Source organism: Cynocephalus volans, chromosome 9, assembly GCF_027409185.1.
Source record: "Cynocephalus volans isolate mCynVol1 chromosome 9, mCynVol1.pri, whole genome shotgun sequence".
Taxonomy (NCBI): domain Eukaryota; kingdom Metazoa; phylum Chordata; class Mammalia; order Dermoptera; family Cynocephalidae; genus Cynocephalus; species Cynocephalus volans.
This window is the reverse complement of record NC_084468.1, coordinates 80,986,169-81,014,001: the sequence shown is the minus strand read 5'-3', so window position 1 is coordinate 81,014,001 and position 27,833 is coordinate 80,986,169. Positions and strand designations below refer to the sequence as shown.

Sequence of the window (27,833 nt, the reverse complement as noted above, 5' to 3'; positions counted from 1 at the left end):
AATTTACAAGCTCTAATGTTGCAGCCAAACAGATGTACTGAGTTTATCTCTAAGGACCATACTGCTTTTGCACAGTTGGATTCCCTTAGCTGTTTTTCCAGAATATTTTGAAGTTATGGAATTTTTTTAGTAAACAACTCGTATATATTTAACATATATATTTAATGATTTTCTGCTTTTAGCAGTTCTTGAAATATTTTTCAGAAATCTAACTGATAACAAAATGAAATGCCTCTTTTCCCCATTCAATCTGGTATAGTGTCTCCAAAAAGACTGTATATATGAAAGAACAGCTGTCTTTCCTCTTTAAAGATTATTTTTCATTGGAATTATCACTAATTTTAATTTAATTCCCCCATGCACAGACACTGTCATTGATTGATTCTCTTTTTCATAGGGTTTATGAGCCTTTTCTCAATTTATTTTTAATCAAAGCATAAAGATGCTCTCAGTATCTTTTAATTAATTCACCTTTTCATTGATAGCAGCTTTTTGAAGATGAAGTAGTTAATCATACACAATTCAGCATTACCCATCCTTATGAATTTGTGTAAATGTACAATCAATCGACAGGCTGTACAAATCATTTAAGGGAGCAGTTGGGGTAGAAAGGTGCTTAACGTATTTATAACTTTTGATATCTGATGCATGTTTACAGAATTAGTAAAGCATGTTAACCATATGGGCAATTCTATTTATTTACTTTTCTTGGGTATGCTCCAAAACTTACTGAAATTTGGCCACCTGGAGGAAAAATCCAGAAAGACAAGCCATAATCATATCAATATCCTCCAAAATAAGGCTTTGTTATGTTTTGAATATGGTTTGTCCCCACTAAAACTCATGTTGAAGCTTGGTCCCCAACGTGATGGTGTTGGGGAGAAGTGCCTTTAAGAGGTGATTAGGTTATTAAGGTAGATTAATGTCTTTCTCCTGAGACTGGGTCAGTTCTCACAGGAATGGATTTGTTCCTGAGAGGGTGGGTTGTTACAACGTGAGGCTGACTGTTATGTTTGGTCATTTTTTTTACACACGTTCAATTCCCCTTCTGCTTTTCTTCCATGTTGTGATGCAGCACAAGGCTTTCACCCAAACCAAAGCAGAGCTGATGCCACATTTTCGGACTTTCCAGCCACCAAAATCATAAGCTAAATAAATCTCTTTTCTTTAAATTACCCAGTCTCAGGTATTCTGTTATAGCAACATGAAACAAATTAAAACAGGCTTCAACCAATAGAAGATCTTATTCATAAGTTTCTCCTCTGAACTTCTTATGAAATACACTTAGTAGGGACATTACAGATAAATACCTCTTTGGTTTTGAATTTTGGGTCATAGTGGGACAATTTTGATAAAGTTTATATTTTAGATTGTAATTTAATAAACACAATTTTGCAGTTAACTTCATGTTTGACTTTGTTAAGTATTCAGTATTCATTCATTTAGTCGATCGGTACACATTTATTAAACTCAATATGTGTAAGACACTAAACTACAGGCAAAAGAACTATAAAGATAAATAGAATGCTAGCTTGCATTTAAAGGACTCACGTGTAGATATCTGAAAAAAGAAAGACAATTGCACTATAGTTGGTAAGTCCTATGACAAATATATCTTGAGGAGCATAGAAAATGGCTCCAAATTCCAGCAAAGAATTTTTGAAAGAAGTGAGATCAAAGCAAGTGTTAGAGTATGAATGGGAACTTGCCATATAAAAGCAGGGAGTGGAAGTAGAGATTAACCAGGTTGGTAATAAAAGAAGAAGCAAAGGTGGAGAGGCAATAAACAGTCTGCTTTTATGTCTAAGGGACAAAATACAGTTTGGAGTAACTGGATAATAAAATGTGAAGCATGAGTGATAAGAGATGAGAGTCCAGCATTGGACAGAAGTCAGACAGTAGAATACAGTTCATGCTCTAAAACACTCAGCTTTTAAACTGTAGGCATTGGAAAGCCAAGGAAATACTAGAAGTAAGGGAATTATGTGGCCATCTTTCCATGGTATTGATATCTTGGGTACAAATGCTAGTATGTAGATAATATATTTGCAGTGCCGAAACTGGAAGAAGAAAGACCTATTCTGAGACTCCTATAGCACAGGTGAGAAATGAATTAGGCACAATCTAGATAAAAATCTAGGCTAATCTCTCCAGGTAAGAAAAGATTTTTACTTCTAGAAACATTTAGAAGGTAAAATTGACAGGATTTGATTATGATTGGATATAAGGGAAAAGAAACAGGAAGAAATGGAAAGTATTTTCAAAGTTTCTAACGTGTCTGGGAGGTTGGTGACATATCAGCTGGAATAGAGAATATGAGAGGCTAAGAAGGTTCAAAGTGTAAAATGAATTCAGTTTTTGGCATGTTGGCATTTGAGGTGCCTCTGGTATATCCGGAGAGTGGTCTAGTGAACAGTTAGGCATACAAATCTGAAGTTCAAGAATGGATGGTGTAGATTTGGGAGTCATCAACACACTGGTGGTTGTTGAAACTATGCATAGAAAAATTGAATGGAATGGGAAGAAGTGAGATGAAAACAAAGGTTAATTACATCTAGCTAAACCACCTTCTACTTCTAGTCAATGCTCACGTCTACCAACATCCTAGTTACCCTTCCTCATTTATTGACAACTTGGGCACATGGATCATTTTCTTTCTCTCCAGTCCAAACCAAACATCATTACAGATGGTTTATCTAACTCTCTAGACTCTCAGTTTCTTGATCAGCTTTGAAGCCCTTCACCAACTCTTAACTTCAGGAATCCATATCCATACACATATAACTTATCCTCTACTGTTACATTTAGAAAAATTTAGGCTTAGTTATCCTGTTTTATGAATACAGACTTCAAACTCACTCATACTGATGTTCTTTAACATTATACTGTTGTTCTCTAACCTCTTCAAGACCTCTACTACTCTCTCCTCCTACTCAATTAATTTCTACTCTTATTCTTTACCAAATTCTCGTTATAGTTTCTTCTATTTTTTAATTGCTCTATGTACCCCAGGATCTATCCTTTCAACCATTAACTTGCTAATAGTCTACTTGAAGAATAATTTGCCTTGTTATCTTTTTTTGCATGTGCCTAACTATCCACACCTGTCTAATTTAAGAAAATATATTTATTTAGTTGGCTCTTTTGTGACACATAGCAGTTATTATATCTAAGAACTTTACCGTTTTTGACTATTTTAATTTTCATAAAAACCCATGAGGTGGGCACATCCAGGATGTTCTCCTAGAGAGGAGTTCACATCATCATACAAGTTTGTGACTGCCAACCTGGACCACACGATTGCTCTTTTTTGGGGATGCTCTCTATGGAGAAACCAAACACTGTGCTGTGAGAAAGGCTAAACTGTCCCCAGAAGAAAGACCACATGGAGAGACCTACAGGAAGAAAAACTGAGGCTACCAGCCCACAGCCAGCATCAACCAGCAGACATGTGAGTGAAGTGAACAAGCCTGCAGCCTCTAGCCTCTGAATTGCCTGGCTGAAGCCTCAGACATCACGGAGGAAAGACAGACCTTTGCTTCAAAAACAAGTTCATTGCTCAATCCAATAAATACCTTTCAAGCTTTAATTTTACTTAATTCTTTGAAATGTTTAACACAAGCCTTCCGCCTGTAAATATTATCTTTATTTGGTATGTATACCACTGCATGCTCTGATTTTTACTTTCATCTTTCTAGTCACTCCTTTTCAGTTACCACTGAGAGTTCCTCTATACATTTCTTTCCTTAGGGCTCTGTCTTAGGCCTTGTCTTCAATTAGGAGTATGCAGTTCAGACCAACTACTCTGTGATATTCACTTTTGTGGCTTCAATTTTTTCTTACATGCCAATATCTCATATGTGTGTGTGTGCGTGTGTGTGTATTTGAGATGTCTCTTCTGTACTTCTGAGAAATATATCAAATCAGTAATCAAGTATTATAAATACCATCTTAGATGTTTCATAGATACCTCAAACTCAACCCACACCAAAATGAATGTATCATCTTCCCTATCATATCTGCTTTTTCTGTTTTCTTTATTTCAGTGAATGAGATTAACATCCAATATACATAATTTCCTAATCCACAAACCTAGGATGAAACTTTGTTTCCTTTTTCTCCTTCGGTACTGATCCCCACACCACCATATAGTTAATCAAGTTCTATTGGTTCCATTTCATCACAACTCTTCTCTTGACTACCAATGCCACCTTACCTTTGTGCAAGCAACATCAAATCTTTACTCAGTTTTTATGATACTCTTCTAATTTGTCTTACTTTTCACACTGCCTTTTTCAATCTATTCTCTACACTATAACCAGAAATATTTTACAATAAAGATTTGAACATACATTTTCCTATTTGATACCTTTGAATCGCTGATCATTTCTCCAAGGATCAGTTTAAACTCCTGATAATAATAAATATATCTTCAGCCTCATCTTTACCAGTTCCCCTCTGCATAGTCTACCTTCATTTCTCTCACTTTTTGGTCTGAAATTCTATCTAACCATTTGTGTCTCCTTTTCTCCACTTCTCTTCTTCAACAGACTCTTTACATAGTTAATTCTGTCTCTGTTTAGACAGTGCTAATTCAAAACGCCTTCTTTGCTACATGTGATATATTGAGCTTCCCTACCTCTATGATCTTATAAAATTCTGTGCTTATCCCTGTTGCAGAACTTTCTACCCATGATTGTAATTTCTAGTTTACATGTTTGTGTCCCACTAGACTTGTGGCTCAATAATTACAAAAACTGTCTTGCTCACCATTGTATACTCAGTGTCTAGAAAAATTGTACTTAAATTAATAGTGTAGATTAAATATTTACCAAATTAATAATTAAGGGATGGAGTAAACTTGTCTGTGATAAATATACAGTAAAACTTTAGTCAGTGCCCTTCACATGGAAAGGCAGAGGCAAAACCATGCTTAAAAAAGTTTAAGGGATAGATTAGAAGTGAGGAAGTGGAGATGAAGTCTTGACAAGACTTTGATTAGTTAAATGAGAATAGAAAGAATGAAGTTTCATGGAAGGTCCAATAACATGTGGGAGCAAAAAGTAAGATGCTATTGAGAGTTGTAAATGTTAAAGCAAGAGCATCACATGTTTCCATTGTAATACATATTTCTTTTGTTCAGTGCATGTACAGAGTTTTCAAGAAACTATCAATACACTTACTATTTCATTCTCTATGATGGCAGCATTATCAAATAAGGAGTGAAATAAATATTATTCTATTCTGCAACAGTGAGAGCCAAAAAATTAATCAGGCAGATTTAAAGAGTAGGGCAGATTGGATATTGAATAACAAAGCAAAGACATTCTTTAGAATATAATAAAACTGTAAGTTAAATCATTGGTAATGATCCCAACGTATTCAATATGTTATTAACATGCAAATTATTAGGTAGGCTATTTAAAAACTTGAACATGGCATTTTACCCTTGGCTGAAATTTCTCTGCATCAAAATTTATATTATTGATAAAAATTATATATTAAAGTTAAAGATAAAACATAATATTTCTCATCAGAAATTAACCAAAGTCTTTTCAATTAACCAAATCTTTTCAATGTCAATGAATATTTTTTATACATGAAATAATGTCTCTGAACAAAGAACAAGTCTAGCGTCTCTTTCACACATAAATAATTAAGCAGTACCTTCTCTGGTAGTACATAGTTTCTTCCCAGTAGAGCTATTTCTCAGAAAGTCAGAGTTTGAGGAGGAAAATCTGATCTTGAGGATTCTTGTGAACCTTACCTCTGACATTCACTTTTGCCTTTGTTGATGAAATTGAACTTACATCAAAAAACTACAAGCCATTGTTGTGGAAACCTGCTGTGTTTGACATCCACTAGGAGAGAGTAGGAAATGTTCTTTTCTGAGCATTGCTGCGAGGACCTTTTAGGACACTTATTGATGTCAGATACAGAGCCTTCTTAACTGAACGCATGGCATTTGAAATATCACATCACCTTTTTTATACTAAAATATACTTTTTCTCTTACCTTGCTGTACAAAGGATCCATACACAAACCACATGGAGTTGTAGAGAGTAGTAGACGTCATTGATCCCATTTGTAATCGTGGGGGATTAAGCCAGTTCAAGAGGTAGACCAGTAGACCCACCAGAAGGACTGTGCCAGCAATGCAAGCCCACAGAGAGAGATCAAATGGTGCAAGACAGGCAAACATATCCACCGTCTTTTCAGCCCTTCGAAGTAGTACCCCCACTGAGTAGTCCATGTAACGTGTTGTAAAGTCCACCACGTTCTCACGATCTGGAGTGATGGTTAAAGCAGAAATTCCTATGTCGGCTCTCTGAGAAATTGAAAGAGAAGAGAATACATTAACAGTGTGAAAAGCAATTTGATTTGTGGCACTTCAGTTTGCCTTGAGGAAAAAGAGTAGATGCCTCAGGCAACATATTAAGTCTTTTTATATAAACTGAAAAACACTGCAGAGACTTCTTACAGAAGAGTTATGTGTGAATTTTGCATTTCTTACTGCAAATCTTGCTCCACCAGAGTCAAACAAATTACCTTCCTCATATTATCGGTGAGTGTAAAATCAGTGAAGAATATTTCAGACACAGATAACACATAAAGAAATTGTCTTTTTTCCTGGGGTCATTTTATTAAAGTCATCATTAACACAATAGCAAAGGAAAAACATAATAAAGAATTTTTTCTAGGAAAATGTTCCCAAGACATTCAATATGTTGTTAACATGTAAATTATTAGGTAAGTTATTTTAAAACATGACATTTTACCCCTGGTTTAAATTTCTCTGCATTAAAATTTATATTATTAAACTTTAGACATATGGGAGTTTGTTAGAGCTTTCACAGCACTAAGTTATAATGTTATATGCAGAGGTCTCTACCATGATTCTACTGTATAAACTTCAGAAACATTTTAATGAACAATTAATGATTAAAGAGGCACAAATCTTCTTTGAGCAATAAACTCTTTCCTCAGTGTGATTCTTACTGATACCCCTCACAACTACAGCACGTGCTATTTTACTTATGTAAAACACATAACAGAATCACAATAAAGCACAGAATAAATGACTTCACATTTAAATTCTATGATGTTTAAAAGTACATATTTAAATATCTAAAAAATGCATCTTATTTGAAATAATGATCTGTGCCTGTGATTGAAGCTGTGGGAAGCCTCTTCCAGAAAAACACTAGTAAATTGTTGAACATTTTCTGATTCTTTTTCTCTTCTTTTTATATTGTTTTATGAAAGAGGGTAGAAACTTGTTTTATTGCTTTTGAGCCCAGGAAAAAAAAAAAAAAAGACATGAAAAGCAACGTGCTATTGGAATGCTAAACTGACTTAGATGAATCTAGTCCTTGAAATAATAGTAATTTAAAAAGTATGCTAGCTAGAGTTAAGCTCTCTCTCTGTGTATGTGTGTGTGTGTGTGTGTGTGTGTGTGTGTGTACAAAGTCCATATATATATATACGAGGGTACTTCAAAAAGTTCACAGAAAAATAGAATTAAAAGATAATGTGAATCCTTCCATGAACTTTTTGAAGTACTCTCTTCTTTGTTATTAGGCTCAGCACTAAATATTTAAATAAAATTCTTCACATAATCCTTACAAAGAGCTCTTTGTAAGGATTCCCCCTCCATTTCATAGGTGGCGAAACGAAAACTTAAGAGTATTTAACAGACATTAAAGCTACATTTTTTACTCCAAAGCTTGTGCTCAATAACAATTTTACCATTTGCAGTATATAATTCATTGTCCAAATAGCCCTTATCATAGGCAGTCAGGGTAACCAGTTTTAGGAAAATTTTTATCTTAAGAGCCTGAAATTTGGCTTTTTTGAAATTATACTGTTTACATTTCAAGAAGGCCATATTAATATATGTACCATGAGTCTAGAATAATTAACTGAAAGATACTGAATTTAACATTATATGAAAATGAACTTGCCAAAAAATAATTATCATCATTTTCAAGCTCATATGTTTATTTTTTATAGCTACAAATTGGGAATTGGGTCTTTTCAGTTTAAAAATCTAATCTAATCTGGATCCTTAGCTCTCTAGTTCTGTCTTTTCTGAGCTTTAGTTTATCTGTTTGTGAAATGAATTTAACTGTTTAGTATCACTATTGTGATTTGACTCATTTACCTTGATCTTAATGGTGAATAAATAACTCTCCAAGATTCAATTAGGCTCTCAGAAGGTACATTTACTTTTTCAGGACATTAAAGCACTATGGACCTGTAACTTGCTAACTGATGCACTAGTGACCCAAAGAATTTAATGACTTAACTGAAGTCAGAAAATTGCACCTAAGGGGGAATTTACTGACAACGTGTTGATTGAATATTTGTAAAATATTCATAAATATTTTGCTAATAAATAATTAAGTGTTTTACATTTAAATGATTATAAATTGAAATGGTCACTCTACTGAGTTTAATAATGGATACTTCTAAGTATCACAAGGTAAATTTCTATAATGGAATAAAAATATCTAAGGACATTTATTAGTTTAATTAGGAAAAGAGAACTGATTATTTTGTATGTACTGAAATATTTATTAAATATAACAATTACTTGTCCCATATCTATATACAAAATCTTAAATTCTGGCCCACTTTCAACACTAGGCTATTCTATTTTCAATGAGAAATTGCCACCCTCCCTGGAGGGAATATAACTTGGCACAAATACATAATACACACACAACATATATACACATACTTTCCTTTCTCTACGTTCTGCAGCTCACTCTATCCTTTGCATTGACGTGAGTATACGATAGTCCTTATATTAGAGATGATGTACTGGGGCAGAAAAAAAGCCAAGGACCATTGATTCATAAAGACGGCCCTAAAACTTCCTGAATTTCTATAAACATAACCAGAAATGATCAGAGACAATCACTCATTCTTACCCTTCTTATTTGTTTATTTATTTATTTATTTATTTATTTGATTAGTCACTTGTACACTTTCTACAACGACTTTTCAAATCGTCTTCCTCATGAAACCTTTAATCTTCCCACTACACCCACCCAATTCTCAGAAGATGACCTCCACTTTCGTTTTACAGAGAACACAGAAGATATAAAATTTACACTATTTCTTCTTCTCAACCTATAGCCCTTACTGAGCCTATTCTATTTAATCCCAATTTGCAATAGAGAAGCTGACCTCCTTCCTATCTAAGGCCAATCCTCCATCAGTAAACTTATCATCCAATCCCCTCTATTTCAGGTACTTAAACTCCTGTCTCATGTAGTCAACATCATCCTATCAACACTAGATTTTTGTATTAAAAGATTCTTTAACTCTTTCTCACTAATATAAAAACAAAGTGATAAAAGCCTTTCCCTCTACTCTCTAGGACCTCCAACTCCATGTTACCACCCTTTTTCTCTGCCTTTTTTGGAGTCAATTTTCTCTAAAGATTTGCCACTATTTCTATACAACCTCGTCACTCTGAGAAGACTCTTCTGTGCCCATATTGTTGGGCTCTCTATTACTCATGAAAACAGCACTTCTTAATCTCTGCATTGCTGAGTCAAATAGATATAATTCAGTGCTCATGTGAGTAGGCCTCTTGAAAACATTTGACCGTGATCATTGTTCCCTCCCTCATAAATGCTCTTTTCCGTTGGATTTCATGACATGACATAAACCTCTTCCTCAGTTCCTTTTCCAAGCTCATGTTAGCAATCCACTGGACTTGGCCCTATACCCTTTTCTCCTTTGAGATCTTCTGCCTAAACAATCCCATCCACATCTATTACTTCCATTGTCCCCATCTACACACAAAATTTACAAATTTATGTTTCTAGATGTGTCTGAGCCCTGGAGTCTAGAATGATTTATTCAACTACATAATTGTTTCTATTAAATGTTTCAAAACACCTCAAATTTAACATGGTCAACCAGTCCTCTTCTAATGTCTTCTGCTTCGATGAATGATATCTTTTTACATAAGCCATAAAACTTGGGGGCCGACCCGGTGGCTCACTCGGGAGAGTGCAGCACTGGGAGCACAGCAGCGCTCCCGCAGCAGGTTCGAATCCTATATAGTGACTGCCAGTGTGCTCACTGGCTGAGCGCGGTGCGGATGACACCAAGCCAAGGGTTGCGATCCCCTTACCGGTCACACACACACACACACACACACACACACACACACACAAAACAAACAAACAAACAAACAAAAACTTGGTGACCTCATTATCTCCCACAGCCTTATGTGCTCTATCCAATCTGCCACTATTGATTTTACCTGTTGAGAACTCTAATATCTATTCAGTGCTTTACTATGTCCACCTCTCATCATTTCCTTCCTGTGCTCCAGCTCCTTATGAGCCTACCAGAAACCGACATTTTTCTCCTATCCAATCTCCCCATTGCAGCCAAAGTAATCTTTCTATAGACCAAATCTGATCCTGTCCCACTTTAAAGATTTTCAGTTGATTTGCATTGCTCTTAGGGAAAAGATTAAAAACTTTACCATGGTATATAAACCTTGAGATAAACTGTCCTCAACTTGCTTCAACATATTCATACTGTACCACTTTCCTTTCCAGCACTTCCTCCTGCTGTGTAGTCTCTGTACAATGCTGTTCTCACAGTCTGGATTAGACCACCTGAAACTTCTTCAAGTAAACTCTTATTCATATGCATATATCAGCTTGATTATCATTTCCTTAGGAAAGCTATCCATAACCTCCTTTGATTACAACAATAATTCTTATCATTTGTGTTATCAGAAACCAACATTCATCACTTTTCTAGCCCTTATGACAGTTGTAATTTTATACATATTTGAATGATCTTTTCAATAATGTCTGACTCTTCTAGACCAAAAGCTCCATGAAGGCAGCGATTGTAAGTTTTTTTTTTAAAATTGTACATTACATTGTCTGGCATAGAATTCATGGTCAATAAATACTTTCTTTGTAGTGGATTGAATTATATCCCCTGAAAACTCTCTGAAGCTTGAATTGTGTCCCCCAAGTTTTATGTATTAAAAACTTGTCCCCCACTGTGACTGTTGAAATGGTGTGAAATCCTATTATGGCATTTGAAAGGTGATTAGATTGTAGGACAATGCTGTAGTGAATGGATTAAAAATGGTGGTCAATGGTGTGGTTTTGAGGGCTTTAAAAGAAGAGAGAGGAGAGTCTCTGTCTCTCTGTCTCTCTCTCTCTGCTCTCTCTGCTTCCACCATCTTGTAATGTGAGACCCCTGGGTCACTGTTACCACCACCAGATGGACTTTGGACTTCCCAGCCTCAGAAACTGTAAGCAATAAATTTCATTTTCTTGTAAATTGCCCAGTTCCATGTATTTTGTTATGAGCAACAGAAATGGACTAACACATGCTTCGTATATACATAAACGAAGATAAAACCACCACTAGATGTTTGTTATCTAATTCTTATAAATCTCTTTTCTTTTTGTTAGCATTCTCAATATAGAGGGGTTTTAAAGAATACAAAGAAAATAGCATTATTAAAAATTGCTAAGTTTTATAGCAATGATAAAAGATTAGTATCTTAAGAACAATTACTTCAAAAATTAAAATAAGTTTCTTGGTTTATCAGTATATTTATGTTTATGTTATTTACCATTTGCTAAGGCAATTAAGCATCTACTATAGTGGGTTCATATATTAAAACATTTTATGTCAAATGTTTAATGTAAAATGATTAAATTTTGATTTGAACTAGTACTAAAGCTAGAATGTAAATAAATTTTTTTCAAAATTATTCTAATTACATGGTCATAACATCTTCCTTGGAAGAAGATATAAGATTTGCATCCTTTCAAGTTATAAATAGGAGATGGATGGATAATACAATGGGGCATGACAAATAAACCATGTAATCTTGAATCTTAGAAGCTTAAACTTAGATAAACTGGAAAGCATTTACTCTAAATTTAGTGTGAAATAAATGATCAAATCCAACAAGTAATCATCTAATTTATTCTTGAATATAATGCTAAAAACATTATATTTTTAACACTCATAGTTATGCATTTACTATTGCTCACTATATACAAAATACCATGTTATATGCTCTACAAACCTTATTTTATTAAATACTACAAGTCCAATTGTTTCTTTCCAAGATGAACAATTTACTTTTGAAATATTCTAATTACTATAAAGCTTTGACTTTATAATGATTTAATATATACCCTCTATTAAATGTCTTAGTTTTGTCATAGTATTATAAATCTAAATAGATCAGCCCTATGACAATCTTTTAAATACTTGAAAAACACTATATTATTCCCTAAATGAAAATATTTTTTCAAAAACTAAAAATAATTTGCTTATTCAATCGCTCTTACCAATATATGATTTCCATATCTCTCAAAATACTGATCATTCTCAAGTAAACATAGTCTAAATTGTCAATGATTCCTCAATTAATACAGATAATATAGTTTTAAAAATGAAATTGGAAACAATCATTTTTAATCATTTTTATTAGGAGAATTATAACACCACCTTATACTAAAATTAGGGTCAAATAAAAATTTTAAAATATTTTAAAATAAAACACTATCAAACTAGAGGCCCATATAAGTCCTATGCGATTGATTTCGAAGCAAATGTTGGATTTTATATTTGTCTCTCTTTAATTTTACTCTTTAGTTCTTTTGAATTTTTCACATCTCTCTGTAATATTTTGTATCTTTACCTGTCATCCATTATTTCAACTTTTTCCCCCTAGATTTGAGCCATTTGGAAGTTTGAGAAGCAGGTCTTTAATTCTTCATCCACATAACTAGTAAAATATTTACCAAAAATACACTGGTAAGTTCAAAGTATGTCGACATGCCTCTAAAGTTCTACCCCTGTTGATGATAGCCCATTAACTACCATTCTAGGTATGGTTTTTCAATCACATATGAATACTCTTTCCTATACTGTAGTCCAGCCAGGTTTTTCCATATAGTTTTTAAATGCTTTGTAAAAAGCATTGTTAAACTCAAAATACATCTGTTATCAGCTATTCATCTTCTTGTGAATAGCTAATGGTATCAAAAAAGAAAATGAACTACTTATTTTTTTATCTCCTATAACACACCTGATTAATAAACCATTTTGTAATTTTATCTAAGAATAATCAAACTCTCTGCTCTGTCAGAACAAAACTTTTTTTTTTTTCTTCTGATTTTGAATAGGCCACTCTCAAACCGTATAACATCTCTCTTTCTTATGTTGTGTACATATTACCTACAGTAACTCATGTATCACCTCAGGAAATGTATTCATTTCCCTAGGATATTATTCATCTGAACCTGGAAATTTAAACTCATTAAGAGTGCCTATCATGGGCTTCAATTCTCTTAAGTTTTTTTGCTGTCATTCCCATCATAAATAGTTTTTGTACAAGGTAGAAGCAAAATACTTACTGAAGAGTTTTGGCACACATGTAAAAAGTTCTGGGTCTACCTCTGCCTGTTTCTCTTAAACCACACATCTTCTTCTTTTTCTCTTCACAAGAGTGAGCTTTATAGATTTTTAAAAGTTCTTGACGGTTTTCTTAAATATTATTTGATATTCTTTGGTGTTCAAATAATGTTACAGTGTAAAGATTCCGGATTTGCTTGGGAGAAAGTAAGCATTGAAGACATGCTAAAGGAAGGAAGAAAGGAAGGTTAGGAGAGGAGGGAGGGAGAGAAAAATGTAGAAGGAAGGGATGAAGGAAGGAGGTATTGAGTGCACTCAAAGATAACTTAATTCAGTGAGAAATAAGAGGGAGAGAGGGAGGGAGGGAGGGAGGCCGGGAAGGAAGGAAGGAAGGGGAGAAGGGAGAAGGGGGTAAGTAGGAAGGAAAGGAGGGAAAGAGGAAGGAAGAAAGAATATGTTCAAGTCTTACATCTGTCAATTGATGATATGTGACTTTGGGCAAGTAGCTGAACTCACTACTTTAGACTACTGGTTTGTATAATGAATGGATTGGAATTGGTGATATGAGAGCCTTTCTAACTTTCAAATTTTAATGCTAAAAATTCTTTATTGGAACCTTACTATATGATCATTCTATGCTTAGTAATATAGAAATATAAACATTTTTGTCTAAATTCTGAAAGACTATATTCCAACAGATCTTTTCAAGTAAGTTCAGTATGTAAGTGATTACTGTTCATAGGGGAAACCAAAAAATATATGTACTGGGAAAACGAAAAAAACATTAAATTGTCAAATTAATCACAAATTGTTAATTTTCTCAAAGTTAAGTTTTCATGCACTTCTTGGAAAGACACATAGATGTATTTTAATATGTCACTGTTACAGATTAGTATTTCAGTTTCAATTAAGAAACATACACTGTTTATTAATTTTAAAATATACTTCTGGAAATGAATAAATATCTAGGTAGAACCAATGAAATTGTTGTTAAAGTAACTTTTGTTCCAATATTAAGATCATACTTAATTATAGAAAATTTCAAAAGAACAGGAAATTATAAGGAATTAATTAAAATCCCAGTAAGGCTACCACTGTTGTATAACTGTCTTAACATTTCTATATATTTGCTTTTATGCTTATGTGCAAGGCACTGAAAGAATGGTATATAAGGTTACAGTTTAGCACATGATTAGGCAATTAACTAATTAAGACAAATACTATGGATACATACAATGTCTTTTTCTACTACCTCTACTACTATTATTTAACACTTATGTAGTGCTTACTCTTCACCACTTTTCAATTATTAATTCAATTTATCTTCACGAGAGCTGTGATGCTATTATTATCTATTATTATCTCCATTTTACAGATAAGAAAAATGAGACTGACAGACTAAGTAACTTGCTTAAAGTCATGCAGTTAAGAGGTAGCACAGCCAGGATTCCAGCTCAAGCAGGGTTTCCCTATAATTAGCCTGCGACTTCAGTACTGTTCTAGGAGAATCCATAATTTCTTCTCTCATTTGAAATTACTCCAGCATATGTGTAATTAATACATTCATAAACACAGACACACACTCATATTCTGGCATTACTATTCTGTTTTATTTACCTAATTGCAGACAATTTTAATTATTTTACCTTTATAGTATGTTACTCTCCACAATTCAGAAATTTCTTGCTTTCCCTTTTGTTCACCTTTGGAAATTTTTAAGCTAAAACCATTTAAATATATCTTCAGATGTATTTTAAATTATTCTCCTAAATTCATAAAATCCCTCTGGGATATTGAGTGGACTCCAAGATAACTTAATTCAGCGAGAAATAAAATTTTATTAGTCTTTGGATTTAACAACATTGTACCTTTTGTATGTATTTAATAATATGTATTTAGTATATATTTAATAATCACAATGATATTCTGTGACAGAACCACATACAGTTATCAAATTGGAGAAATCTAACATTGATACCATACTGTAATCTATGGTACATATTATAGTTTTCTCATTTTCTCATTACTGTCCTAACAGTGTAGTCCAGGATTATGTCTTACATTTAATTGTTGTGTCTCTTTAGTCTCCTGTAATCTGGAATAGCACTGGAATGATCTGTTCTCCAAAGGACTAGTTGAATTCACCTATGAAACACTCTAGCCCTGGTCCTCTTTTGTAGGGTGATTCTTTGATAATTTTTTGTGTGTGTGTGAAAATTGGTCTAAGTCCTTTATATCTACAGGGGTCAATATTGTGAATCGTATTTTTGAAGGAAATTATCAGAATCATTTACTTTTTCAAATTCATTTGCATAAAGCTGTACAAAGTAAACTATTATAAATTTCTATTTCTTCTGTATGTATCGTTATTACTCCCTTCTCATTTCTTACCTTGTACATTTGTGCTTTTCTTGTTTATGCTTGATTAAATTAGCTAATGATTTGTCTCTTGTTGATATTTTCTAAGAACTGGGATCAAATTTATTAATTTAACCTATTACTTTTTCTGTTATATATCTGATTACTTTCTTCTTTCCTTTCTGTTATTATCTTCCTTGTATCTTCTGTTAATATTTGTTGTACCTTATTTTTGGAGATGGAAGCTAAATATATTTATTTCCAATTGTTCATTTTTATTGATATAATTTTTCAAGACTATGAATCACTCCTTTAAATATTCTTTTTAGATTCTGATATGTTGTATTTTCATTACCACTAAATTTTTTAAATTGTGTAATTTAGGCTTGTATTTCTCCTTTCTCCCAAGAGTTATTTAATAGAAGGGTTTCTTAATTTCAGGTGGAAAGCTTTTTTTACTTTTCTTTTTACTGTCTAGTTTTATTGAATTTTTATCAGAGAACATTATGTGTAATACATCCCCTTAATGGAACTTAATGGTCTTTGAGACATAATGTATGATTGACTTTTGTCAGTGTTCCATGTAGCTTGAGAAGATGGTATATTATCAGAGTTTAGTGTTTGATCTCTATCTATCTTTATTAAATAAATAATATTTAATATTATTTATTATTGTGTGGATTTTGTTGTATTTACTGTTTTTCTATGTGGTGTGTCTTCCTTAGTATTTCTTTCCTTTGGTATTTAGAAAGGTTTACACTTTTATCATAGTGGTCATCTTTACATTTATATCTTTTTTTTTTTTTTTTTTTTGTCTTTTTTTTTCGTGACCGGCACTCAGCCAGTGAGTGCACCAGCCATTCCCATATAGGATCCGAACCCGCGGCGGGAGCGTCGCCGCGCTCCCAGCGCAGCACTCTACCGAGTGCGCCACGGGCTCGGCCCTACATTTATATCTTTAACAATGCCTTTACTCCCTCTTTTTTTTCCTTCTAACTTTTTACTGTTTTTTTCAATTTTAAATGAAATCTGTGACTTGTACTTATTCACTAAATGCCATAATGATATTCCATTTTCTCCTTTTTCCCCCTTTGCCTCCAATTGTTTAATGCCATTTTTTCATTTTTAGAACATGTAATAATTTCATATTATTATTTAGCCCATGTCTCCAACTTTGTTTTAGCATAAAATGCTTACTATTAGTCATTTTGTCAGTTTCTCCCATTTTCTCTTGGTTGAAAGACTTTTGTTGCATAGTATTTTGTCAGGAGGGGCTCCAGTGTTCACTTTTCTTTATGTTGCTTGTATAGATGCATGTATATTTAAAACCTTTGTCCTTAGCCATGAAAGAGAGTTTGGCTGGATATAGAATATTTGGTTCATATGTTCTTTTTTTGACTTTCTCAAAAATTCTCTCCACTGCTGGCTTGCTTTGCATATTGCTTTAAGAAGTCTGATAGTGGTTTAATTTTAAAGGAATTTAATCTTTTGGCCTTGATGATTTTTTTTTTTTTTTGTCTTTTAAGACTAATAATTTTAGTAAACTATATCTCAGAGTGATTGTCCTGGATCAGTTTTTCTAGGAACACAGAGGCCCCACTCACTCACTAAGTGTATTCAAGTTTTCTTTTGTTTTTAGAAAGTTTCTTTAGATTATACCTTTAAATAGTAATTGTTTTATTGTGTTGTTTTTCTTCTTCAGAGACATCAAATGTGTATGTATATCCTTCTTTGTCTGTCTTCCATTTTAATCCTTTCACTCTCTTTTAACCTCTTTCTCTTTTTTGCTTTTGTTCTCTTTTCTTTTTTTTGTCTTACTTGAGTGTCATTTAATCTATTTTCTTGTGAGCCATTTGTAATTTATGTCTTACAATTTTTGTTTTTTATCTTCTTTTTTTCAATTTATATCCTGAGGTGTTGCATTTCTTTGTTATTGTGTCCATTTCAATGGTTAGATTTTGAATTTCTGATTTTTAAAAATAACTTTGAATGCTAGTTTGAGATATTTCACTCAGTTTGGAGTGTGGTGTTACAATTTCATTTTGTTTTGTGATCGTCTATGTGAGAAGAAATTTGATCAACTAAAATATTGGCTCATAATTTCTGTTTTTTTAGAGTACTTTTGAATGGAATTGGTTGGGTTCTTTTTTTAGTTTCTGGATATTTTGTAGACAGTGTTCCTGGTTCAATAGCATTTCTTCTGTCAGTCATTTCTTGAATGGAGGATTTTTGTGGGTGAGGTAGGAGTGGGCAATTGGTATGTGTTGTTTCTGCTTAGATTCTACAGGATTCTCAATTTTCCTCTTTTACTTCCCTCTAGACCTTTACTACCATGTCTCCAAGGAGCACATAACTTCTCTATTTTCTTCCTGTGTAGAAGCAAAGCTTCCTTGAGAGTACTACATTGGCATACTCATTTTTAAGTCCATTCCCAATAGCCAGTGTTGGGAATTACCAAGTCCCAGATTTGTGTTCAGTATATTAACACTTGGCATTAAACTTTCCCTTTCTGAGAGTTATTTTGGCCCTGCTTCAGGCATGTTCTCTCCTTTCTTTGTCTCTTTCTTAAGGAATCACTTATGTTTCCCTCTCTACTCTTCTTACCCATAGACTCGCAACCTCATCTAGGGCTCCAGTGTTATCTCTGTTGGGAATTGATGTTTATATCTCTACTTATAGATAATTTGAAGTTTGTAGTTACCTCTTTGTGGTATTTTCTGTGGTCATACGTGATCTTTATTTGTATTCTTAGGTAATCTTATAAATTGGGGGAGGAGGCATGGAAAGACTTGAATGCATGTGCCATAATTTCACTCTCCCAACTTTATCTGCTCAAGTAATACTTATTTTTTGTACTCTTTTGTTATAATCATATGCCTCTTATCCATTTGATTAATAACCTAAAAGACCCCGACCTCCACATCCAGCCCAGCAATGACCTCCAAGCCACTGCTGGAAGCCCCCTGGCTCCCCTGACAGAAAGAGAGGGGTGCCAGGGACCTCGACCAGACCCCATCTTCTCTTTTTCCTCCTCCTCCCACCCTATCACCCTCCCCTTTCCCATCTCCCCCTCCCACGCAATTGCTCCACAAAAACATCTTAGAATGTAAAAAAAAAATAATAAATTAAAAAAAATAACCTAAAAGATTGGAGTAATATACTTTCCTAGCATTAAGTAATTATTCTATTCCTATAATACACCCTATTTGGTAATATTTTAGTATATTCTAATATGCTGATGGATCAAATATAAAAGGATATATTTTACAATCTTTGAATATTCATGTTCATAAGTGATATTGGATGTTTCTTTTTTGTGTGTGGTATCATTGTGAAGCTTTCTTTCAGGGATTACTCTAGCTTTGTAAAAGTAATTGGATAAATTTTATGAAGTGTCTGAATCATTTGGCCTATTCTTTACTGAAAGAAATTAAGAAAAGAAGTAGGGTATAACATTATTAATTTGTTAGCAAACAATGTACAATTTTGGCATATTTAAAGTATATTTTAATATTTTAAAATCTCTTCTTGACACAATTTTAATGTGGGATTTTTTTTTGACAATTCATTTCTTAAGATTTTTCAAATTAATTAGCCTAGAGTTGTACTTACTATTCCAACATATTTGTGATAATTTTCCTTAATTGTAGTGTTTACACTTTCTTTTCTTAATATTATCACTTATGCATTCTATTTCCTTCAACTAGACGTGCCAGAGTTTTGTTTATGTTTTACAAATTTTCAGATAACTGGCTTTATTTCCTTTAATCAATCCTATTGCTATATGAATTCTAAAATATAAAATTTTTAATATATTTTAACTTAAACTTTAAATTGCTTTCTTTAGATTTTGTTAATAATTATTTTCTTTATTGAGTTGAATGCTTGGTTAATTATTTTTCATTTAACAATTGAGTCGAGTTCAAAGAGAACAATTTTCATGTAATGCTCTTGTTATCATTACTTTCTAAATAGTATATACTTTTGGTTTTTATTTCCTCTTTTCTCTAAGAATAGTTTAGAAGAATTTGTTCTTTTTTTCTTCTTGTTCATTTGTTGTTTTTTTTTTCAAGTGCTTTGAGATTTTGTCTTTGTTTTTTAAAATGTTGTTATTCATTTTAATTTCATTGTATTTTGATTGGATAATTTGTCAGGTATTATTTATGTTATATAAAAATTTTGGAGTTTCAGGGGTACATAATATTTTACCAATTTCTGTAATTAAGCTATGAGATTTCACTGTCTATAAGACACAAATTTATCTAAGGAATCTATATTAATTATGCTATCTATATTGTATTAAATAAACTTTAAAAATTTTATCTTTTCATTATTTTGTGAGTTATATCGAAACTCAAAAATTGATGGTCCATGGTTTAGAATTTACTTGCAGAGGTGTTTATTACATCCAGCCAGAGTTTTAAAATACTTCAGACAATATTCGAAATCAGCGTAACATTCAAAATCTACATAAGAATCCAAACTTAGAGTTTCATGAGAAAATTATTGGAATATGTGACAACAACATGCAGGATTTGAGAGGCAGTGTCCCTTTGGAAAGTTCATGAGATTTTTAATTCACCTTAGTTCTCACCATTCAAGCACAGTGTATGCATGTGTACTTATATCCCACTTTTCTCATGTATTTTAACTGCCTGATCACTGTTAGGTATTTGAATGTGTAGTCCTCCATTTTCTCTCTCTGTTTACTAGCCTAACTGATTAGCATGGTAGATTATAAAAAACAGCCTCAAAATTCTTACCATTCCCTTATACCTGCCTCTTTGCAATGTGACTATTCAGCTTTTCTCATCAATTGGTTTCCCTAGCCTTTGAATCTGGGATTAGACAGTGACTTGCTTTGGCCAATGGGAGAGAAGCAATGTGACACAAATACAGCCTTGAAATATTTGCACGACGGGCTTGCCAAACATCTTGCTGTGCTAGAAACCCTGGATCACCAAGTGAATGTGCCCTAAGTATATGATAACAGAAGTGCTACTGAGCCACAACAGCAAATTGGTGATCAAATGTCACTTCCTATTCAGCTCATATCCTGCTCTTGTCTGCAGTCTGTACCCTTCCAAATTAGGGCACTTCATGAATTTTTTTCAGGGCCAACTGAAAAAGCTGCAAATTTGGGAGTGTGCTTTCCTGAAATCCTGCAACTTCTGTTTCATGGAGGGCCTCCTTCCTTAATTTAGGGTACTGTTTTAACATTTCCTCTATTTTTATATTTATTTGGTTATATCTTTTGAAATGTAAAAAGGGAAGGTAGATGCCTATGTTTACTTCAACATCTTAAATGAATAGAAATTGCAAAAATTCTTTAAATTTCTATAATGGAATAATTTGTAAAAATGTCTTCTAATCTTAGTAGAGCCATAAGAGAAATATTTTGGTAGGGCTCAAACATGAAAAGTCAGTGAATAATATTCTAAAGTACTTATAAAGTTATACATTTTCCCACAGCCTAGCTGTTAAAAATGTAAGAAGAGGAATTTTTTAAACTGGGATTCCCAGTGAAATGTGTGAAGTTGTCAGGTAAATTCAACCATATGAGTTTATGTAGCTGAACATTTAAGCCAGGCCAATGTAAAAACAAAACATAACAGAAAAAATTTGTATATCACAAAACTGGCTAATAAGGTTATCATTTAAAAAACATAGGGAAACAAAACTAAGATGAAAATCAAATAAAGTTTAAACATTAAAGTGCAAAAGTAGTGTATGAATACATTCTAGTTTTTAAAGGGTCAAATGATATAAAATCAGCCCATTCTCTTCCTGCAAGTAAAAGAAATGCCCAAATTATCACTGGCTTAAATGTCCACATGGAAGAAGTTCCCTGGCTGACAGTCCCAGGCTGATAAAGCTTCCAGTGTTAGAAACAAAACTCATTTTCTCTTGTTGCTCTGTTTCCCTCAGTACCTAGCTTCCAATTCATGGTTTAAGATAGCTGCTTGAACTCCAGCCATTCTACTGACATTCCAGGCAGGAGAAAAGAGGATGATTTGAATGACAAGAATACTTCCTTTAGGAACATTTCCCAGAAGCTTCACATGGCATTTCTACTTAAATCTCATTGGTTAGAACATAATCACACTAGCCCAGGAGAAAAGCTGGAAAATGCATATTTCCATGGGCAATCTGTCTCTGGCTTTTACTCAGGAGCTGGAGGGTACAACAGATATTCATGAACAATTAGCAGTTGATGCTGCATTTCTTCATATGTAATCACTATTCCTAGATGGATGGATGTCCTTTTAGACTTTTCTATTTTTACAAATACACAGGTATATATTTTTCCATAAGTCTAATCTAATCTAATATAATATATTTTTCCATAAGTCATAACATAACATTACATAACATAACATAACATAACATAACATAACATAGCATAGCATAGCATAGCATAGCATAGCATAGCATAGCATAGCATAGCATAGCATAGCATAGCATAGCATAACATAAATCTTGGAGAAATACACACGCACACACACACACACACACCCCTCTAACCAGTCTTTCTAAAGAATGAACAGAATTTTTTTTTTTTTTTTGAGAAACAGCTATCTCCAACTTGGAATCTGAGAAAGCTTTCTTCTTTTTTCATAATTTTTTAAAAAAAATATTAACTTCTCAATATACATCATAGTTGATTTTCATGCCCCTTTACTAATTCCTCTCTACACCCTCCCCTCCCCTCCACATCATATCTGTTCACTTGACTTAAATAGTTCCAGGAATTTTTGTGGTTATTCTATCTTCTTCCCCCTGCCCCACCCTTGATATGTTTGTGCTTTTATTTATTTATTTATTTTTAGTCCCCACAAATAAGTAAGAACATGTGGATTTCTCTTTCTGTGCCTGACATGTTCCACTTAATATAGTTTTCTCTAAGTCCATCCATGTTGTTGCGAATGGTAGTATTTCATTCTTTTTTATAGCACAGTAGAATTCCATTGTGTAGATATACCACAGTTTCCTTATCCACTCATCTGATGATGGACATTTGGACTGGTTCCAACTCTTGGCTATTGTAAACAGTGCTGCACTAAACATGGGAGTACAGGTATCCTTTCAGCATGATGATTTCCTCCGGGTATATTCCCAGCAGTGGAATAGCTGGGTCAATATGGTAGATCTATCTATAATTGTTTGAGGAACCTCCATACCATTTTCCATAAAGGCTGCACCATTTTGCTGTTCCATCAACAGTGTATAAGAGTTCCTTTTTCTCCACAACCTCTCCAGCACTTAATATTCTCAGTCTTTTGGATATTAGCCATCCTGACTAGAGTGAGATGGTATTACAAAGTGGTTTTGATTTGCATTTCCCAGATGCTGAGTGATGTTGAGCATTTTTTGTGTGTCTGTTGGCCATTCGTTTACCTTCCTTTGAGAAATGCTGTTAAGCTCCTTTGCCCATTTTTAAATTGGGTTACATTTTTTTTGCTGTAAAGTTGTTTGAGTCCTTGTATATTCTGGATATTAATCCTTTGTCCGATGTATATTTTGCAAATATTTTCTACCACTCCGTTGGTTGTCTTTTCACTCTGTTGATTGTTTATTTGGTGTGCTGAAGCATTTTAGTTTGATATAATCCCATTGATTTTTCCTTCAGTCACCTGTGTTTTGGGGGACATATTCATGAAGTTTGTACCCACTCCTACTTCCTGGAGTGTTTCCCCTATGTTTTCTTTAAGGAGTTTTATTGATTCAGGATGTATATTTAATTCTTTAATCCATTTTGAGTTGATTTTGGTACATGGTGAGAGGTACAGGTCTAGTTTCATTCTCCTACATATGAATATCCAGGTTTCACAGCACGATTTCCTGAAGTGGCAGTCTCTTCCCCAGTGTGTAGAGTTGGTGCCTTGGTCAAAGATGAGATGGCTGTAGGTGTATGGGTTGATTTCTGGGTTTTCTATTCTATTCCATTCATCCATGTGTCTGTTTTTATGCCAGTACCATGCTGTTTTGGTTATTATAGCTTTGTAATATAGTGTAAAGTCAGGTCATATTATGCCTCCAGCTTTATTTTTTTCACTCAGGACTGCTTTGTCTATGTGTGGTCTTTTGTTATTCCATATAAATGTCTGGATAGCTTTTTCCATCTCAGAGAAAAATGTCATTGGAATTTTGATGGGGATTGCATTGAATCTGCATATAACTTTGGGTAATATGGACATTTTCACAAGGTTAATTCTTCCATTCCAAGAGAATAGGATATCTTTCCATCTTCTTGTGTCCTCTTTAATTTTTCTCAACAGTGGTTTATAGTTCTCTTTGTTGAGATTTTTCACATCCTTGGTTAACTTTATTCCTAAGTATTCTACAGTTTTGGTGGCTATTGTAAATGAGCAAGCTTTCTTGGTTTCTTTTTCTGCATGTTCACTGTTGGAGTATAGAAATGCTACTGATTTTTTTGTGTGGATTTTGTATCCTGCAACTTTGCTGAAATCATTTATCAACTCTAAGAGTTTATTTGCAGAGGCTTTAGGCTGTTCAATATATAGGATTATATCCTCCACAAACAGGGACAGTTTGACTTCATCTTTTCCAATCTGGATGTCCTTTATTTCCTTCTCTTCTCTGATCGCTCTGGCTAGTACTTCCAACACTATGTTGAATAGGAGTGGCGAGAGTGGGCATCCTTGTCTAGCTCCTGTTCTGATGATATTGGCAGTGGGCTTATCGTATATGGCTTTAATTGTGTTGAGAAACTTTCCATCTATACCTAACTTGTAGAGAGTCTTTATCATGAACAAATGTTGAATTTTGTCAAATACTTTTTCAGCATCTATAGAAATGAGCATATGGTTTTTGTCTTTGATTTTATTGATATGGTGTATCACATTTATTGATTTGCATATGTTGAACTAACCTTGCATCCCTGGGATGAATCCCACTTGATCGCGGTGGATAATTTTGTATATGTGTTGCTATATTCTGTTAGCTAGTATTTTATTGAGGATTTTTGCATCTATATTCATCAAGTATATTGGCCTGTAGTTTTCTATTTTTGATGTATCTTTGTCTGGTTTTGGAATTAGGGTGATGTTTGCCTCATAGAATGAGTTTGGGAGAATGGTCTTTGTTTCAATCTTTTGGAATAGTTTGTAGAGAATTGGCATCAATTCCCCCTTGAAGGTTTGGTAGAACTCTGCAGTGAACCCATCTGGACCCGGGCTTTTCTTTGTTGGGAGCCTTCTGATAACAGCTTCAATCTCTTTTATTGTTATTGGTCTGTTCAAACTTTCTATGTCTTCTTGGTTCAGTTTTGGTAGTTTGTATGTGTCCAGGAATTTATCCATTTCCTCCAGATTTTCAAATTTGTTGGCAGATAGTTGTGTTTAGTAGTCTCTAATGATTCCTTGTATTTCTGAGGTATCAGTAGTAATATCACCTTTTTCATTTCTAATTTTTGTTATTTGGATCTTCTCTCTTCTTTTCTTAGTTAGCCTTGCTAAAAGTTTGTCAGGTTTTTTTTATCTTTTCAAAAAGCTGACTTTTTGTTTCATTGATATTTTGTATCATTTTTCAGGTCTCTATTTCATTTAGTTCTGCTCTGATCTTAATTATTTCTTTCCTTCTACTAACTGTGGATTTGGATTGTTCTTGTTTTTCTAGATGATTAAGGTGAAGTGTTAGGCTATTTATTTGCCATCTTTCCATTCTTCTGAAGTAAGCATTTAAAGTGAAAAACTTCCCCCTTATAACTGCTTTTGCAGCATTCCCCAGGTTTTGGTATGATGTATCATTATTTTCATTAGTTTCAAGGAATTTTTTGCTTTTCTGCTTAATTTCTTCTTGGGCCAAATGTCATTAAGTAGAATGTTATTTAATTACTGTGTTTGTATAGGTTCCGGAGTTTCATTTGTTATTAATTTCTAATTTTAATCCATTGTGATCTCAAAAAATACATGGAATGATTTCCATTTTTTAAAAAATTTGTTGAGACTTCCTTTGTGACCTACCATGTGGTCTATCCTGGAGAATGTTCCATGAGCTGATGAGAAGAATGAATATTCTGAGGTTGTTGGATGGAATGTTCTGTAGATATCCACCAAGTCCAATTGGTCTAAAGTGTTGTTTAGATCTTGCATTTCTCTATTGATTTTTTGCCTAGATGATCTGTCCAATGTTGAGAGTCAGGTGTTCAGGTCCCCTGCTGTTATGGTGTTAGTGTCTGTCTCATTCTTTAGATCTAATAGTGTTTGCTTTATAAATCTGGATGCTCCGACATTGGGTGCATATATATTTATGATTGTTATGTCTTCTTGATGGATAGATCCTTTTATCATTATATAGTGGCCTTCTTTATCTCTTTTTATGGTTTTTGCTTTAAAGTCTGTTTTATCTGATATAAGAATTTCTACTCCAGCTCATTTTTCATTTCTATTTGCATGGTATCTCTTTTTCCGTCCTTTTACTCTTAGTCTTTGTGTGTCTTTACAGATGAGGTCAGTCTCTTGAAGGCAGCAAATTGTTGAGTCCATCTTTTTAATCCAGTCAGTCAGTCTGTGTCTATTGAATGGAGAATTTATTCCCTTTACATTTAGAATTATTATTGATAGTTGTTGATTTACTCCTAGCATTTTGTTGATTTTTGTTTAGATGTCTTAAGTATCTTTTGTTCCTTTCTTTCTGATTTTCTGTTTGTCTTCTGTGTTTGTTGGTTTCTTGGGGTGGTAGATAAACTATTTTTTTCTTTATTGTTTGCATTTTTGTTTTACTGGTAGGTTTTTTTTTTTCTTGAGTATTCATGGCAGTGATGGTTGTTTTTCAGGTATCAAACCCAGTACTTCCTTGAGAATTTCTTATAAGGCTGGTCGTGTGGTAGTGAACTCCCACAGTTTTTGTTTGTCTGAGGAATATACTATTTGTACTTCATTTCAGAAGGATGGCCTTGCTGGGTAAAGTATTCTTGGCTGGAAATTTTTGTCCTTTAGAATTTTGAATCTATCATGCCATTTTTTTTCTGGCTTTTAGTTTTTCTGATGAAAATTCTGATGTTAGTCTGATTAGGTGACTTTCCACTTCTCTCTTGCAGCTTTTAATATTCTCTCTTTGTCTGTGAGCTTTGTCAGTTTGACTATAACTTGTCCTGGAGAGGACCTTTTTGGGTTGAATATGTTTGGGGATCTTTGGGCCTCCTGAATCTGAAGATCTGTGACTTTCTCTATACCTATGAAGTTTTCTGCTGTTATTTCACTGAATATGTTTTCAATGCTATTTTCTTTTTCCTCCCCTTCTGGAATATCCATGATTTGGATCTTTGAGCACTTTAGGGTGTCTGTTATCTCTCTTAGATTTCTTTAATTTTTTAAATCCTTTTTTTCTGGTCTGCCTGTGTTAATTCAAACAGCCTGTCATCAAGGTCAGAAATTCTCTCTTCTGCTTGTTCTAGCCTGGTGCTTATACTCTCTGTTGTGCTTTTTATTTCACTGAATGAATCCTCCAGCTCCACAAGCTATGCTCCGTTCTTTTTCGGGGCATTGATTTCTTTGTACATTTCTTCTTTCAGATCCTGTATATTTTTTCTCATTCCATTGTTTTGTCTAACTGAGTTTTCTTGTAGCTCATTTAGTGTCCTTGGAATTGTTGCTTGAAATTCCTCATCAGTCATTTCAAGGACTTCCTGATCTATAGGATCTAGAGCTTGAGAGTTATTATTTCCTTTGGTGGTGAGGTGCTTTCTTGATCTTTCATATTTCTGGTATCTTTCCTTTGGTGTTTAGTCATTGTGGCAGGGGGTATCATGATCCACCTGTTCCACTCTGATGTCTGGCCTGGATCCTAAAGGGACTGCCAGTTCTAGACAGTGGGAACTATCCTGGGCTGGAGGTCCTGCAGTGCCTGGCTTTTCTGGTTCAGCTGACTCAGGGCATGTGGGCCCAGTGGCTCTCAGGCCTCTCTGGGCAGTGGGAACTGGCCTGGGCTGGGGGTCCTGTGGCACGTGGCTCCTGCCTGTTCGGGTGCCAATCTTGGGCCTCCTGTTGTTGCTTTTTAATAATTGCAAATTGGTTGATTTG

The 27,833-nt window shown here is 33.8% G+C and overlaps 1 protein-coding gene across 2 annotated transcripts in view; it reads right to left on the bottom strand.

The window, feature by feature from the left end:
- The window catches only part of GRID2 (glutamate ionotropic receptor delta type subunit 2), a 1,394,934-nt gene that overhangs the window by 267,420 nt on the left and 1,099,681 nt on the right, over positions 1-27,833 (bottom strand). For both annotated transcript variants that reach the window (XM_063108375.1, XM_063108376.1), the window contains one exon: positions 6,016-6,328. In XM_063108375.1, the coding sequence (XP_062964445.1) occupies positions 6,016-6,328 (313 nt within the window). The remainder of the gene's footprint in view (positions 1-6,015; positions 6,329-27,833) is intronic.